This window comes from Venturia canescens, chromosome 5 (assembly GCF_019457755.1).
Source record: "Venturia canescens isolate UGA chromosome 5, ASM1945775v1, whole genome shotgun sequence".
In the NCBI taxonomy this organism is placed as follows: Eukaryota; Metazoa; Arthropoda; class Insecta; order Hymenoptera; family Ichneumonidae; genus Venturia; species Venturia canescens.
This window is the reverse complement of record NC_057425.1, coordinates 12,151,370-12,167,326: the sequence shown is the minus strand read 5'-3', so window position 1 is coordinate 12,167,326 and position 15,957 is coordinate 12,151,370. Positions and strand designations below refer to the sequence as shown.

General features: G+C 47.7%; 1 protein-coding gene across 4 annotated transcripts in view; it reads right to left on the bottom strand.

Moving 5' to 3' along the window:
- LOC122411576 (serine proteinase stubble-like) overlaps positions 1-15,957 on the bottom strand; it is a 22,212-nt gene extending 6,255 nt beyond the window's left edge. The window contains exons 1-3 of one of the 4 annotated variants that reach the window (XM_043420480.1): positions 15,836-15,957; positions 4,171-4,260; positions 1,429-2,213 (exon numbers count right to left, since the gene is read on the bottom strand). In XM_043420480.1, coding sequence (XP_043276415.1) covers positions 1,429-2,213; positions 4,171-4,260; positions 15,836-15,953 — 993 coding nt within the window. In that variant the 5' untranslated portion in view covers positions 15,954-15,957. Of the gene's footprint in view, positions 1-1,428; positions 2,214-4,170; positions 4,261-10,210; positions 10,740-15,835 lie in introns of those variants that run through there. The other 3 variants (XM_043420481.1, XM_043420482.1, XM_043420483.1) reach the window with 3 other exon arrangements.

The window sequence follows — 15,957 nt, the reverse complement described above, 5'->3', positions numbered from 1 at the left end:
GATATTATAATAATAATCGCTACAGAGTGTGTCAAACTCTTGATAATGCAAAAGTTTGGGGAATCGTTACCACGGTTCATAGTAAATAACGCGCTGTACTATATGAAAAATCAACACCGAGAGAATTTTGATCGAAAACATAGTAAAGAATGAAATGATTTGATGAAAATTTAGGAGATAACAGAGCAGTCGTTTCTCTGTGCTATACGAAAAATTGCATAGTTTCGTAATTTCCCTTTTACCGCACTGAATTTTCCTCAATAAAATAGCAAAATTCATGCGCCCACCAATTACACGAGGCGTTGCGAGTATAAACATAAAAATTAACCAGTGGCACGTAGTAAAATTTCAAGCAATTTGTCCAGTCCGATTCACCAATTTTTAACATTTCGCCAAAGACACGAGTGACATTCGGATATCGATACATCGTTCGATGTATAAGAATGTCGCGGACCTAAATTTAGCGCTGCTACAAGGCAGCAAATTTTTCTAGCAAATTCATCCGAAATATTCGTATAAAAGTCTCTCCGTGTACTTTGGTGAAACGTAATAGAACAGCGCTTTTACATATAAGTCAGCAAATATTTCTGTGTATTTATCCCAAATGTTGATAAAAAAGTATCTCCGTGAATTAATCGCCCGAGCCGTCCCTCGCTTTCGGTTAGCCCCGTTCCAAGGTGCATTATTTAGCGAATTAATTCGAGCGTGCGGGGGCGAGTGTTCGGCGAAAAAGTAGCGTTAACGCGAGTTTTACCATCGCGGAGCAAAAATGCATTGTTCGGATGCCACAATAACGGGGACCTTAATGGATTTTCTCGAAAGAAATAAGCATGAAAAACGAATCGGGCCAGCGAGGCGGATTATTATTCGAAACAATAGTCGTGGATATCGCGAGGAAAATCGGCAAAATTCCACGAGTCCATTCAACTGATTATTCATGCTCGCGGTTTGCACACGTTAACAACGCATTATTGCACCCACTCCGTACCTAATTACTATTTCTTGAAACATAGAAATTTCGCGAAAGTTATTATTTTTCGAAAAAAATTTATTACACATTTCACTCGCGCAGTGATCTTCGTACGGCGGCAGAACTTTTGTGTGCAGATTTGTACCTTTTGTTTTTAAATCACAAGGGGAGAGTTATTCCCGCGGTACACGAGCGGGCAATTCTTCTTCGTTTCTCATTTTTATTTTTCGTCTCTCACCGATCTCTATCTCTCTCTCCCTCTCTCTCTCTCTCTCTCTCTCTCTCCCCGTTCACTTCATTACGGAGACGTAATGTGCACAATTATCGTTAGCACACACACGTCGCCGTACGAAGATACGGATGAATAACTGTGATTCGCACTTATGGGCACGGAGAAAGCCATGATAATGCGTACGAAACGCGGAGAATAGAATGTTGAAGAAAGCGCTACAACTCACTTTTTCTTCCGGCTCATTATAGAGGTAAGGTCTGTAGACGGTTTCGTGCGCTTCCGAATCCTCCTCCGGACCTGCCTGGAGCGTGTGAGCGTTGTTCCACGAGGAGGAAGATGAGGAGGAGGTGGGCGGTCTCGTGCGTAGCGAGTCTCCAAGATCGGGAGCTTGATTTTTGCCCGGTAGCCTTAAGGAGGTCGTGGTGACCGAGGGATCGTCGATTTTGTCTTTGAGAGTGTGAAAATTATCGAAGACATTGGGGGGCCTGTGCGGCGGGGGTCTCGGGGCGTCCTGAGGCAGTTTGGACCAAGCGTTGTTGCCGCTGGACGACAAAGTGAAGGGTTTTTGTTGCTTGTGCTTTTGTAGCTGATGCAGAGCTTCGTAGTCGGTGAATTCGGAGCTCGGCTTGGCCTGAGGCCTCTTCTGGAACGGACGCGATGATCCGCCGACGTAAAACAAGGAGGGCGGCGGCGACGGCGATGGCTTGGCCGTTGACCCTCCCGCGTTCCCGAATTTCGAATCAGGAAGCTGCGTCTTCTGTATGTACTGCTGCACGCTTTGCACGCGCTCCGTTTGCACCTGCAAACTCGTGTCCTGCAGCGTCGTCAGGGATCCCGTCGACGTTGTCGTCTTGTTGTGCATGCAACAACTCCCGATCATGAATGAATCGACGCACACACCGACGTGAGTCCCCTCCGACTTCATGCACTCCAATACGAACATGCACGTGCCGAAATTCACCCTTCCACTGAGACCTGTCACTCGGCACGATTTCGGACTTATTTTGTAGCCTGGGTAGAGAACAAACGGAAATAAACGAGTATTTAACGCGTTCGAGGCTTCTTCGTCGCGGAAGAAAGAACGAAAATATCCGCGGTTATTGCGAGTTTGGAGGCAAACAATGAGGCTCTTGATGACCGCTGTTAAGAAGGGGGGTCTGCTTTAGAAAGACAAAAAAATCTATTGTTTTCGGGAATGTTTTTGGGTAGGAGGAAAAAACTCAGGATAGCGAGCTTTTCGGTATAGTTTTAAGGATATTACAAGAGTATAGAAACATTTTTTTCAATGCGAGAAATACTAGTTCGTAGTTTCTCAGCTGCGTACAATGTGGAGATCGTAATTATTCTCTGCAACGAAAATCCCAAATATTTCTCCCATTTTCATGAATTTTCCTTCCATACGAATCTCTAGAAACCTGAAAAAATTGCGAAATTTTATATCTGCAGCACGTTCAAGTGATATTCTTCTACTTTAGAAGCGTTTTTTTTTCCCCAACTCATCGCTAAAAATATAGAATTTCGCAATTTTTCGAGTTTTTACAGGTCCGCATGGAAGCAAAATATATGAAAATATGGGAAAAAAAATGTGGAATTTCTATTGCAGACAGTAATTGCGATCTCCGCATTGTACGCTGTTGAGAAACTCGACAATTAGACGTTCGCACAAACCATGTACACATTGATATTTCTCACATTAAAAAAATCTTTTCGAAGCTTAAAATACCCCTAAAACTATACCGAAAAGTTCGCAATCCTCAGTTATTTCCGTAAATTCAAAAACCTTCTCGAAAACGTTTGATTTTTCTGTTATTTTTAACAACTCCCCCTTAAAAGCATAGCTCTCAAGTTCTGCCCTCCGTTCAACGCGCTCGATTCGTCGTTTAAATAGCTCGTCGGATCGCAATTCCCATTGCGAATGCCGCGGCGCGACGAACGCAGTAGGAAATATAAAAACGATAAACTTTATTCGGGTTAGTTAAGCAAAAAGGGGAAAGAATGACAAGAGTTGGAGGGATAAGTAGAAAGAGAAGAGGCGGAGAGAGAAAGAGGCAAGAGACATCTCTCTTTAATTATCGTCCCTGGCTTGCCGTCTCAAAGTTCTCACGCTCCGGAGTCATAATGACTGGGCTCTTTGCCGGTTCTGCAAGCCCGAAGAGCTTCGCTGCAAACGCGCGCGGCTGCTGGTGCACTCGAGGAAGAGCGCTGCCCTCTTCTTAGCCAGTCACGAGCGTTGAGAAAATGAGAAAGATCCGCGGGAGGAGCGGGACAGAAAGAAGGGAATAAATATCAAGGAGTTGCTCGCTATTTACCCGAAAGACTCGATGCAACCTCCCGGAGTGTGACTCCAACTGTTCGTAGAAAAGAGAGACCGATCGGTCGGAAGACTGCGAACGATGGCGTGGGGAAAGGTGAGCAAGAGAGAGAAAATTTTCGACGGAATGATTAACTGTGACAATAATATGTACAAATATATTGAGCGACCGAGCTTGAGAGACGAAAGTTTGTTGAAGAGTGTGCGGCGGATGATTAATGGGAAAAAGTGTGCAAAGGCATCGAAACGGGCCAAGAGCAGCAGCGATTTTGGCCCCGGATTTCCGTCGGGTCATTTTGTCTCCCCTCCTCCGCAACAATGTTTCAGCGATCTTAGCACAACTGGAATTCCGCTCTTTGTCATATTTCAATGAAGGAAAATGTGTGCGAATTGGCATGAGAGAGCAAAACATAATCTCCGGCTGCGGAGAGTACGCTCGGTCGGTTAGTAGTGCGCTTCCGCGATCGCACGATCCTCAATCCTCAATTCGCCACGGTGTCGAAGCGTAAAGAGCCCCCTTTTTCCCGCGCGTGTGTGTGCGACAGGACGATAGAGAGAAAGAGAGAGAGAGAGAGAGGGAGAGAGAAGGAGGATGAAAAAAGAGAGAAGCGCGAGACTCAGCGGGACAAACCGCGTAAAACATAAAGAATTACTGACTGTGACCTCGATTGAGTGAAGTGAGAGACCTGACGACGCCCGACCACCAGAGAATCGTCGCCACGTAACCGATCCACCGCATCCTGGTTCCTGTAAAAAAATAATAATCATAATATCGTAAGAGTATTCAGCACGGTGTCAGCTTCGTTTGATGTTGACCCTCAAACTCTGGGAGATTATGAAAGAACGCGAGGGATAATTGGGACAAAAACGTGTCAATGTAAACTCGAGAGCAGCAACATCGTTCCCGAAAGTTCCGAAGGCTCGCGAGCCTTTTTTCCTGGCGTCAAAAGACGCTTGATCCGCAACTAACGCTTGGCTCGTTCTCCGCGTGGGTTTTTCTAAAGGCGCGAATATACGCGGGTTGTAACAAATTGCCAAAAAGGAATGAAGGTTCGACGGGACGTCGGAGGGGCTCGCGAACGTTTTCGCAGCTATTGAGCGCCGCATCGATCTTCCGATCTCGGAATAAGGGCGAGGAAAAAGGGAATAAAAATGCAAAAAGGTCGGAGATCCATGAGCGATTGGAATTCCTTGTCTGGCATACCGGGTCAATCGTCGAGCGATCCGCCTTGGAGAATGCGCATCGTCGAATGCAGCCGCAGCCAGCGTGCAGCGTGTGTGAGCACCGGCTACTCGATTTCGCCGCGTTCATTCCATCGCATCATCTCTTTTTATCTCGCCAGCGATTTCCCCTTTGCATCTCGTCTTGTGTACACACGAATCTACATACGTAAAGCATGTTCTTTCGAATCATTCAGCCTCGCCATGCTGCATGCTTCGTCGCTAATTTTACCCTCGAAAACGCCGAGCCGCGCGCCACGCAAGATGCTGCGCAAATACGATAATTCGGTAGATCGCAACTGCAAATACGCTTCCCCACAGCCTCCGATCTCTGCCGGAGACGTGAATTCTTCGTAAAGTGATCGAGGTTGCGGTCCAGACCCTGCGAAGGGTCTTTCGCCTCCTGCTCTCCGCTGCAATTTGAAGGGCGTGAAAAAAAGCCGGAGAGAACAATTCAGGAAAGAGGTGGAAGGAAAAACAGCGAAGGAGGTTCATTGGCTTTTCAACTTTTAGGCAAAATTTTAGAAGAAAAAAAAACACTCGGAACCCAACCAATAATTAATAACAAATGGAGAAAAAAATACTTCAAAATAATACAAAGTAAAGGCAGAAGATGAAGCAAATTACAAGAATTATTTGAATCCAATGCCCGAGATGAATGAGGCAGAATAAAATATAATGAATCGTTGCATTACATCGCAAAAACATAACAAAAATACAACAAGGAGTATTCCAATTGCCCGAGTTTGATGAAACGACTCAAGCTGCCACAATACCTCGCAATTGACTCGATCATCTACTCTAAAAATTAAAATATATAAAAATGTGAAACTACGAGAGCACCCGCTGGACAAGAGAGAGAGAGAGAGAGAGAGCGAGAGGCGTGCACAGTGGTTTCGACGTTGCGCCCCATCCTCGTTCTTCCTGCAGCATCGAAGCAGCAAATGAGATTTCTCTCTCGATCATTCTCGATCCCGGTCTTTCTCACTTTTTTCGTTCTCATTTTCTCATTCTCCGTTTCCCTCCGCCTCTCACTCTCCGTCGTTCTCATTCTCTCTTTCCCCGCATATCCCGCTGGGTTACGTGGACTTATCACCCGCTCCTTTCAATATGTGCTTCCTCGCGAGTAGATCGATCGTCGAGTTACGCTTCGCTAGTGTTAATGGGATACTTGTACTCGCTCCGTTGCTACGCGTATATTCATTTGGAGGCTCGGGCGAGCGCGTACCCGCGTCCAAATGCGAGCATTTTCTTCCCGCTGTAAATGGCGCGTATCAAATCGATTTTTCTAACCCGTTAGCGCTATTGAGATTCCACAAAGCTTCGAGATCAGAGAATCGATTAGTCAGGCAAACACTATTGGCAGGATGCGTGGAAGGATGTGTAATAACACCAAGTTCGGCCTTATTTCGTCCACGCGCTTAATGCCCCCGCTCCTTCAACAATTCCGATGAAAAACGATCGGAGCAACGGGGTTTTTGACCTTCCTCAACGACCATAACCAGCATCCTGCCATTTTTTAACGAGCCAACTCACTCGGAGCCGAATCAACTTTTGCCGGGCAGCGAGTCCAGCCGCGATTGCCAAGCTTCAAAATAATCCACCAAATTTCGAGTTTCCCTCCCATCGCGCAATCAGCCAGAAGGCCTGCTCAACTCAAAACCTCAATTTTTACTCCAGGCCCAACGGTCCCAAGCGCAATAATCCAAAATGCAAGTTCGCGAGTTACTCGAACGACGAGTATGCGAGGAAAGCCCCGATTGAGCATGGAACCGCAAGAGCTCAAGCTCCAAGTACCAGCGGCAATCAATGTTGGGCGAAATGACTCGAGTACGAGCGAGAAGAGAGAAAAGGATCGTCCAAATGAAAAAGGGAGGCGAGCTGTGTGCTGCCTGTGGCCGTTGGTGGAGATCTCAGTACACTCTATGAATGCATACAGAGAAGTGTACGCTAGAGGCCGTTCGGCAAGCGCGTGCTCTCCTCGCGTGGTTATAACGGGAAAGCAGGTGAGGTGTGCGATTGGTGCGGTAGAGCGCCGCGGTGTATCGTAGCCGCTCGGGCTCGCGCGAGTGCGCGATCGGGTGCCTCAGGGCGGTCATCAAAGAGGCAACGTCGAGCGATCGCAGGCGTTTATTTTACTACGCAATAAGCTCGAGCGATATGCAACAGGATTGGTGCGATGTGTCGGTAGACGAGAGTGCGATGTTCGTTCATCGACTCCCTTGATGAGAAGGAGCAGTCGTGACGTCAGGAGATTTCGCTTCCTGTCGATCAATCTCGATTGCCGGCTTGCTAAAGGTCAGCAGCAGCAGCAGCAGCAGCAGCAATAGCTCGAGATCTATACCGAGCTCTAAATGCTATAGTAATCAATTTCTTCATTAGAATAGCCACAGAGAAAATATAAGACGAATAAGCGTTCCCCACGCGAGAGCTTCGTCTCTAATTGACCTCCTTGTTTTGCATTGATAGCTCTCGTGAGAACTTCATATCTCCTCGGGATACACAATTGCAATTAACGTTTCCGGATATCACAGAATCACGCTTCAACGAGCCGAGAGATAACTGTGGCTCGGAATCGCTGCTTATCTAATTAAGAGTCGACTGTGACGAGTCGAACGGAAACGAGCTAGAGCCCGATATTTCGTGGGGATCGAACCTCGGAGTTTCCCGAAACACTGCTCGCGCCTGGGGAATAAAGGGGGAGGAGAGAAGCTTCGAGTTTTTAGTGTAATCGATCCACTTGTGTCTTCGAGGTCAGTGGAACTGTTAACCACCTGTTCCTGCTTCACCTTCGGTTGATTTTGCAACATCGTAACCCATTTATATACACTCGTAACACGCCCATCATCGCCATTTTCGGTATGTAAGGATACCCTTTCTCTCTTCCGTGTCTATATACGTGTTTAACCGCCAGAGGCTCCACGGCCTCGAGTCAACTTTCATAGAACTCGGCGTCCTAGCAGCGTGCGCTAAAAACTCGAGATTCCGACCTTTAGCATCGTCCCGTTGTCGCTTCGTTATTCTTATTTATCCAAAACTACAAAAAATTCTATTGCTCCGCAGCGAGCCCGAGATGTTCGCGTTCGGCCCCCCGCGCATCGGCCCGTTTAAAGGGACGCGTCGTCTCGTTCACACGTGCCGCTGCTCCCGCGTTTGTATTCAACGAGGACGAGTTTTATAGCACGCGCCTTAAAGTACATATTCACTTATGTATGTACATACATTTATCCTTATGCATGTACACGCGAGAGACAGCGAGCGCGGTGTGCCCTACGCGGAGTAGGAACATTTCACGAAAGAGAAGTGGGCCGTGTGTCTCTCGCTCGCTCGTGTAACCGCCTCACCACTTATTTCCAGCGTTAGCTTCGCCTTTGTACGCGTGTGCATTCTGCGAGCTTGTGTGGGACACGCGCCGCACACAGGCAAAGGGTACGCGAGTTGGTCGGTCTCTTCTCGGCGGTGCGCTACACGCAGCGTTACTCTGTTTGTACTGCGTATTGCAGACGGTGCAAAAAAGTGACACATATTCGTCCGAGTGCCCGAGAGACCGAGAGATCCCATCTGCGCCGCGGCGGCGGCAGCAGCAGCATCACCGGGGAGTTATAATGGCAGCGAAGCACACAGCCGAGGAACGAGAACGCACAGCGATGCGTGTGTGCGGATTCACTCGATCCACGCACTCCTCGCTCGATCTCTGTTCTCTCTGTATACAAGCGTCTACACGAGCCAAAGTAGATGAAAAGATAAACGGCGAGAGCTCGTCCTACGATCGCATCACGGCCCGGCAAGGAATCCCCTCGAACACTAACTTTCCAGCTCTATTTATACAGCCTCGTTCGTGTACACGCCCGTGTGGGTGCTTGTGCTCGCCTCCACGTTGGAGCACGAGCTCCGCGCTATCGAGATTCGGAACCTACGAATTTAGTTGGAACGCCTATACTTACGATCGCAAATGGCTGTTTTATGGGATACACGGGACGAAAGTAAAAGGCGCTGGGCCGATCGAAATATAAGAAAATTCACCTCCGCAAGATCTTTATCCAGAATTTGTTTTCGGGGCCCGAGAACATGCTCGATGCTTTAAAGCTGATTCATAGAAAAGCGATGACTACCAACTATCCCCTTTTCTCCCATGCGGTACGCCCCTCCCTATAAATATATACATTCGTCCATGTGCACATGTATTTTTAACGAAGAGAAGCTGCGCTCTCTCTCTCTCTCTGCCTCGAGGCTCGTGTCCATGCCTCGCACGCCTGTTCCACTGCCCCATGAAAAGGCCTGCTGTGTCTTCTTCGTGCTGCCTCCGCACCAGCGCACCGCAAAGGGCTAATCTCGATAGCAGGTCCACGTGGGAATCCGTCTAGCGAGCAGGAGCCGGTATTATTTCTTTACGGTCACGTGCGGATACGCGGAGACGACGATCGAGATCGTGAAACGTTTCTTTCGGTTCGGCTAATTTAACTCAATTCGCGGCGAAAGATGCGCGCGGGCGAGGGGCAGATAAATTGGTAGACGTTAAGGGGGGGAGGGGATGGGGATGGAATTCACGGAATTCACTTTCTTTTATGCAGACATTAGGAAATCGATGCCAAAATGAGGGAGGAAGTCGCCTGGAAGATCGCAAACTTTTCGGATTCTTCGACACACGCACGAGGATGCGACGATGAAAAAATAGCAGGGATTCGCTCGCAAAGAATGTTCCTTCGTTGCTGACAAGGGTGAGGTTTCGTCCAAGATCTATCGCGTCATCGTTCGGAATAACACTGTTCGTTTTTCGACGATCGGGCCGCCGCGGCCTCGGAGCTGCCGGACGATCGATTTCCGGCCACTAACGTTGTGTGTACCCTCGCATACAACGAGCATCACAAATTAACGTGTCACGTCCGAGGTAGTTTAACCGATTTCCGTCGCCGCGCATGCACGCGAGACCAAAGTCCTCGGGGATCGGATTAATGGAAAAATCGTGAGCGAATGAGCGCAATAAATAAATGGATGGAGATATTAATCCGTCGAGTTGCGCGTGCGTCAGTTGAGATTAATGGAGGGCCGGTAGCCCGGTGATCGAGCAACAAACTCAGGGCTTGGGAGTCACGAGCGAAAGACACTCGCGCGGATTCGAAGTTTCGAACAGCTATTACGGAAGTATCGCCACAGCGGACAACGGTAATAAATAACTGGAAAGTCCCGGCGGATTATATATACACGCGTTATGTTCGGAAGGATCGATAGGTCGAATATGTACTCGCTTTGGCAGACGAGCAACTCCGGTCTCGAGCCTTGACTATTTTCTCTTTCTATTTATGAGCTATCCATTTGGGACGTTGTTAAGGAAAGGCCCATCAACGTTTTATCGCCGGATTTGCGATGCTGCTCGTGGCGTGCTGGTGCTCGTTGTTCTTGGTATAGATTAACCGGGGGATGAGAAACGTCAAAGACACGAGGCTGAACGAATCTCCAATAAATGATGATCGCTTACCATCGATCGTCACATCGCGGGTCAACGACAACGAACGCATCAATGGGAGAGTTCGTGATCGGCGATTCTTGTTGGTTCTTCTTCGTGTCTCAAAGTAACGTGGCGTTTGATCGTTGCTGACGAAAGGTAGAATCGTTGTTTCGCGTGGTGGGCGCACGTTGTCGCGACACGATCGAATCTTGGTCCGATGACAAAGTCTTCCTCGTCGTCGCTCCTTTTATCGAGTCCACTGGTACAAAAACGTATCATTTTTTCTTTCGATGAACTTTTATCAAGCGTTTCGACATCGCGAGACACTCCGCGATAAGTTTAATGAAAATGGAAAACTGTGCGAGGGCGAGCCGAAGGAGGGACGAAGGGAAGAGGGAACTTGGAAGGAGAGTGAGAGCGAGAAAAACAATGAGAAATGATCGGTAAAGCGAAGCGTGATTTTAAGATGTTAAACGAGCGCTCTGCACGGGCTTTCCGTCACGTTTAAAATAGTCGGTGTTTTTGTGCACCACGATGACACGAGCACACGAGCACCGGAGCGGTGTCTCGCTCCTGACTGAAAAGTTTCCCCGGCGGCGATAGATCCTGCCCGTGCCGCGCCGTGCAGTAAGAGCCCTCTCTCCCTCCTCGCAGTCTCTCGCTCCCTCCCTCTCTCTCTCTCTCTCGGTCTTTTTCTCTCCGGCAAGATCGGCGCCGACACTCTCTCGATTCGCTCACGAGAGTCTCCGCGCGCGCGAGCAGTGCCGGGGTATACACAGCGCGAGAGAAAGAGCGGACGATCACGACGCGAGGCAGGAGGCACAGCCGCTGCGAGGAACTCGACGACTGACCCGTACCCGTGCGGATTGCTATCGCGATACGATGCAGCCGCGTATATCCACTGTGCATGGCTACCTACTACTGCCCTCTCGTCCTTAGGGACCTTCCACTCTTTCCTCGTCTTGCCTTCCTCGTGCGCTTCTCCTTTCTTCCTTCCTTTTCGCTATTCTCTTTGTATAATATTCTCGAGTGCGCCTCGCTTTATTGCCCGATTCCCCATCGAGATCTCTTCTTCCTGGAGTCCCTTGGCTCGCGATCATTTTCCACTTCCTCGTCATTTCCTCTCTCTCTCTCTCTCTCTCGCTCGTCGCAGGCTCTCCGTCATTAGCCTCTTTCCATTCGACTTCATTCTCATTTCCCTGCGAAGATCCCTCGGCGAAGATTTCATCTCGGAGTGAAGCGTTCTCCAACGCTCCGAGGATCCACCCTCCTTTTCATGCCAAACTTTGCTCGGCTCTGCTCGTCGCGCTCTCCTGCTTCCGCCTTCGCCCTCGAGCATCGAGCTTCCCCCTTCGCCCTCCATATCCGAAACTCCGCCAACTTCCTTCCAACGTTTATACCTTACGCTCCATCCGGATTCGTGGATTCAAGGTCACGGAGAAAATGTGTCAAAAACGAGTGCAGCACACCGAGAGCTCCGAGTCGCGCGGTATTACACGGGAGGCTGTGTGCATGAGCCGGTTGCCTCCTGGCCAGTTGGTGCCGCTGGCCGCTCGCGGTTATTCTCGCGGACGACGCCTAACGGTAGCCGCGCTCTCTCCGCGCGCGGCAATACTCTCTCGCAGCGCCAGTACCGAATGTTCTACAGGGCATACCAAAAGTTCGTGGCAAACGCCTCAACGCGAGAGGGGGATCATCGAGGATGCTGGGGAGGAAAGTCTTCCAAGGATCTCCCGGATATGAGCCGCCGACGAGCGGCTCGACAGCGCCGGAGCCGTCGGGCATTTCGGGACGAAGTAGCGTCACGATCGCTGATCGAGAGTAACTCAAGAACGACGAACCCCGAGAAAAAACCAGCATCAAGACTTCCTTGCCTGAGTCAACTTTGGCAACGCTGTGTATCCGCACTTGCGAGTGTTCCCTCGAGCAGGCCTGTAAATGAGTAAAGAAATGAAAAAAAAAAAAAAAAAAAGAAAAAAAAATATAAAAAAACACGAGTACCGATTACAGCTCAAAGTACAGCCACTTTTGCTATCCCGGTTCACCCTGAATTTTTCCATTCGAATATTTCGCAGCAAGAACACACCGTAATTGTGGGGGACGATCGGGCTCTAATCTGGGCGTGTACACGGCTCCGTGTACGCGCCGGGATTTATTTCTTCATATATAAAACGAGAGCCTTTTATCCTCTCGCACTCCGCGTGCACACACGAGTGTGACCATCGGAAAGTGTCGCCTCATTGACTCTTCTTGTTCGGCCCCGCAGCCGCCAAGAGCTCTCGTCGAATCTGCCACACCCGCCGCGCCATATATCTTCACAATGATCTATGCCAGAGCAGAAGCTTTTATCACTTATGGATGGGCACCGCGCCATAGACGAGGGAGCAAACAGGTGCTGGGACAATTTTCTTCGGCTGTGAGCGTGCTCAGCTTACACCTATCTTAGCAGCGCACGCCACAGCCACACACAGGGGGCGACGACGTCAAACGGTTAGCGGTTTAGCGCTCCGCGGCACCACAAACATTCCACCTTATATGCATACTACATATCCCAATACTATAAGCGTTATACCTAACATACTACACCGTTATTGTCGTACATAAGATCCCATGAACACCTAGATACAACACACGTGGATATGTCTACACAAGAACCATGTGTGTACACCGGACCTATAATGTCGTTAAGCCAATGTGTACTATATTTACATTAGGCAAAGCATAGAGGCGCGCAGCACGCCTTATCATTTCGTGCATGACTATGCAAGTATACAAGCACGTGCAGCACACGCTGATTGTGCATATCGTGCCATTTAATATTTCGTGCATAACGAACTCGCATCACTATATGAAAGGGTTATAAATTGCTCTTCCCCCTCCCCCGTTAATCTCAACTGAATTCTCGCTGAGACCCTCTCTTAGGTTCTTTTCGTATCGAAATTCGAGTGGACTGCCTGGGATTTAGGATTTTAATTTTCAAATATTCGGGGAGAGATATATTTATAGAAACAAATATTACTGTCGTAATGTTTATTTATTCTTACGAAAATACCCGGTGATTTTTCGGGAAGCGAGCACTCGACGAAAACTGATTAGTGCGATACCAGATAAATAATCGCGTACAAACGCGAATTACTTGTGAGCCACCCGAATGTGCTCAGGCAAAATCTTCTCAACGAAGAAAACGACGCGAGAAGACTTGAGAAATTTAAGACACTGGACACAAGAGGGAGATTGTAAAATAATGCAGAGAACTTCGAACGACATAAAAACAATATTTATGTGTAAATATAAGAATGCATGAATGCGAGGGTAAAGTTTCAGTGATATTTACAACAACAGATAGATACTAGAGCAGTCCGAACCACTGGATGTGCCCTCTAAATTCGAATAATGTTAGTCAAATCAACTATTCGATGCTGCACTGAGAGCAGCTTATAGTTAATATTGGAAAAGTTATAAAAAAACGCGAATGAAATTCCGCTATGACGATAGTAAATTTCTAAACACTTTGGCGGATGATCGATGCTTGTGTTCGAGCTCCTCAAATTTTACTATGGTCAACTGTTAATTTCGATTGTGAAAACAGTACTAACTATAGCAAAAGGGCATTGATAATTCTACTTTACAGTTCATCAACGAGTCAAAACGTAAATTTTACAATGTTTCCTCGGCGAACGACTTAGGAAAAAATAGCACGGTTTAAATTTTTGTCAGAGCAAAGTGCGCAATTAAAAAGTTCCAAAATGGGCGATATGGAACCCTGACGCCATGGTGTCATAGTAATATTTACAATTTTTGTTCTCTCCGTGTTAATATTCAAGCGCGAATGAAATTCTGGTATTTGTAAATTTTTAAACATTTCGCGGTGGATCGGCGATACTTGTGTTCGAGCCCTTGGAATTTTACGATGCTCAACTGTAAAATAAGTAATTGAAAAATTTGAATTTGCGGAAAGGACACGAAAATTACAACGTTTTTGGTAAAAACGTCCATGGGCGTGTCCAAATTCTTAAATTTTTTTTCTCTCCGCGTGTTCGACTACAATTCACGGACTGCTCTGACGTTCTGTTACCGTGCACTTTTTACGGGGTATTTAGATCGCTGTGTGCTTAGCTTCGTTTATGAGAAGTGGAGGGAGAGCTGGAAGTAGACGATTTTTTCCGAGGCTCTTGAACTATTTGCATTTTGAAATACTTTGAAACTTCTACGTGTGGCTCGAGACAAAGATTCCGAACAAGAGAATCGTTTACGAGGCGTACGTGCCACGACAAAAGATTTCTCGAATGTTCGTTTTTGGCCCAATTGCAATGGTGCTTTCTCTTCACGAGCCTTCTCACTTTATTGTGTCTTTCGATGCTTGTTTCGAAACCCTTCAAAACCGTAATTCAATCTTTGGCTTTATTTTTATTTTAAAACACCTGCGACAGATACGACTTCGGAGAAGTCTGTCCAATCGAATGCGAGCAGGATCATCGTCTGATGAAGATTTCGTATGGGGAGTTTGAAATTGAAAAAAATCAGCGAGAGTGATTTTCTCCATTGAGCGACCCAGAGCCAGGCGCACTTTTCTGGATGTAAGCCGCAGCATCAAAAATATCCTTGTCAGGTCCGAAGCAACAAATGCAAAGTTGGGGTGAGTGGACTTTCGAGCGAGTCGCGTACAGCCCATTATACAGTCCCCCCGAATGATCTCCTATCGCGAATTGAATCTTATTCTCATTTAGCGGTGTAAGGGCCTGACGGCGTGTTGCAGAGGATGCAGACTTTGGGTGAATTTTAATCCCTCCGCAAGTGCTATAAACGCTACCTCCCAAGTTTCGTTCCAGCCTGCTGAGGAATAATGGGCGCTCCGCGGATCGCAAAATTGTAATTTTTCCCTTCGGCGTCGACTCAATATGCAATGAATCGGCGACTGTCGAAGGAGCGGGCGTCGCAATTTCCCCAGAAAGTGCTTCTTCATCCAGGATTTTCTGTCACCAATAAACCCATCGTCGATTCTACTCTTCAGAATTAATAAGTCGAATCATTCTGTCAATCTTATTGTTAGACGCACTGTTTGGGACTCTCGCGAAAGACCGGCAGAGAATAAGCGTGCACGTGTCTCGTTGGTGAGTACTTTGAACTTTAAGGCAACTGACTTACGGTGATGAAATCGAATGAATTGGTGTTGCTCCGCCCCGAAAATACTCATTCGAAGATATTTTGTTATCAAAATGTGCGATGTCGTTTCAAACGAAGGCGTCTCGGATACGAGGTGCGGTGCCTCGCCTCGACCTACACAGTGTTAAGGTACTGTTCCGGAGTGCTCCAGATCGTTATTTATAAGAATAATAAAACGTGATGGCTCTCGCGCACAAGGAAAAAAGTGTGTTGTGTCTACCTCGTTTAGGTTCTCTTGAGCAATGTGTCCGACACAGAAACGTTAGACTCGAGTTTCGTAGCTGCTCTGGAGCTCGAAGCGCTGAGAACTCCGCGCCTTCTCTCCCTCCTTTCTCGCTCGCTTCTATGTCTAACTGCTCGTAGTTTTTGCTCGTAAGACCGAAGATTTAACAGACGTGCAATAACTTGAGAGGCTTAAAATACGAAAAATAAAGCGAATCGCCGGAGAACTTATAGTCGAGAGCGCGCAGCGGGACAAGCGCATTTACCTACCATAATGTGAACGAGAGGAGTCCGGACCTCCGACGTTGAGAGCCCAAAGATTTAACCTCGCCCAGCACGAGTGACTCAGTCGCCAGACTGAGTTCAAAAAACTTGTTGATACGAACATTTCG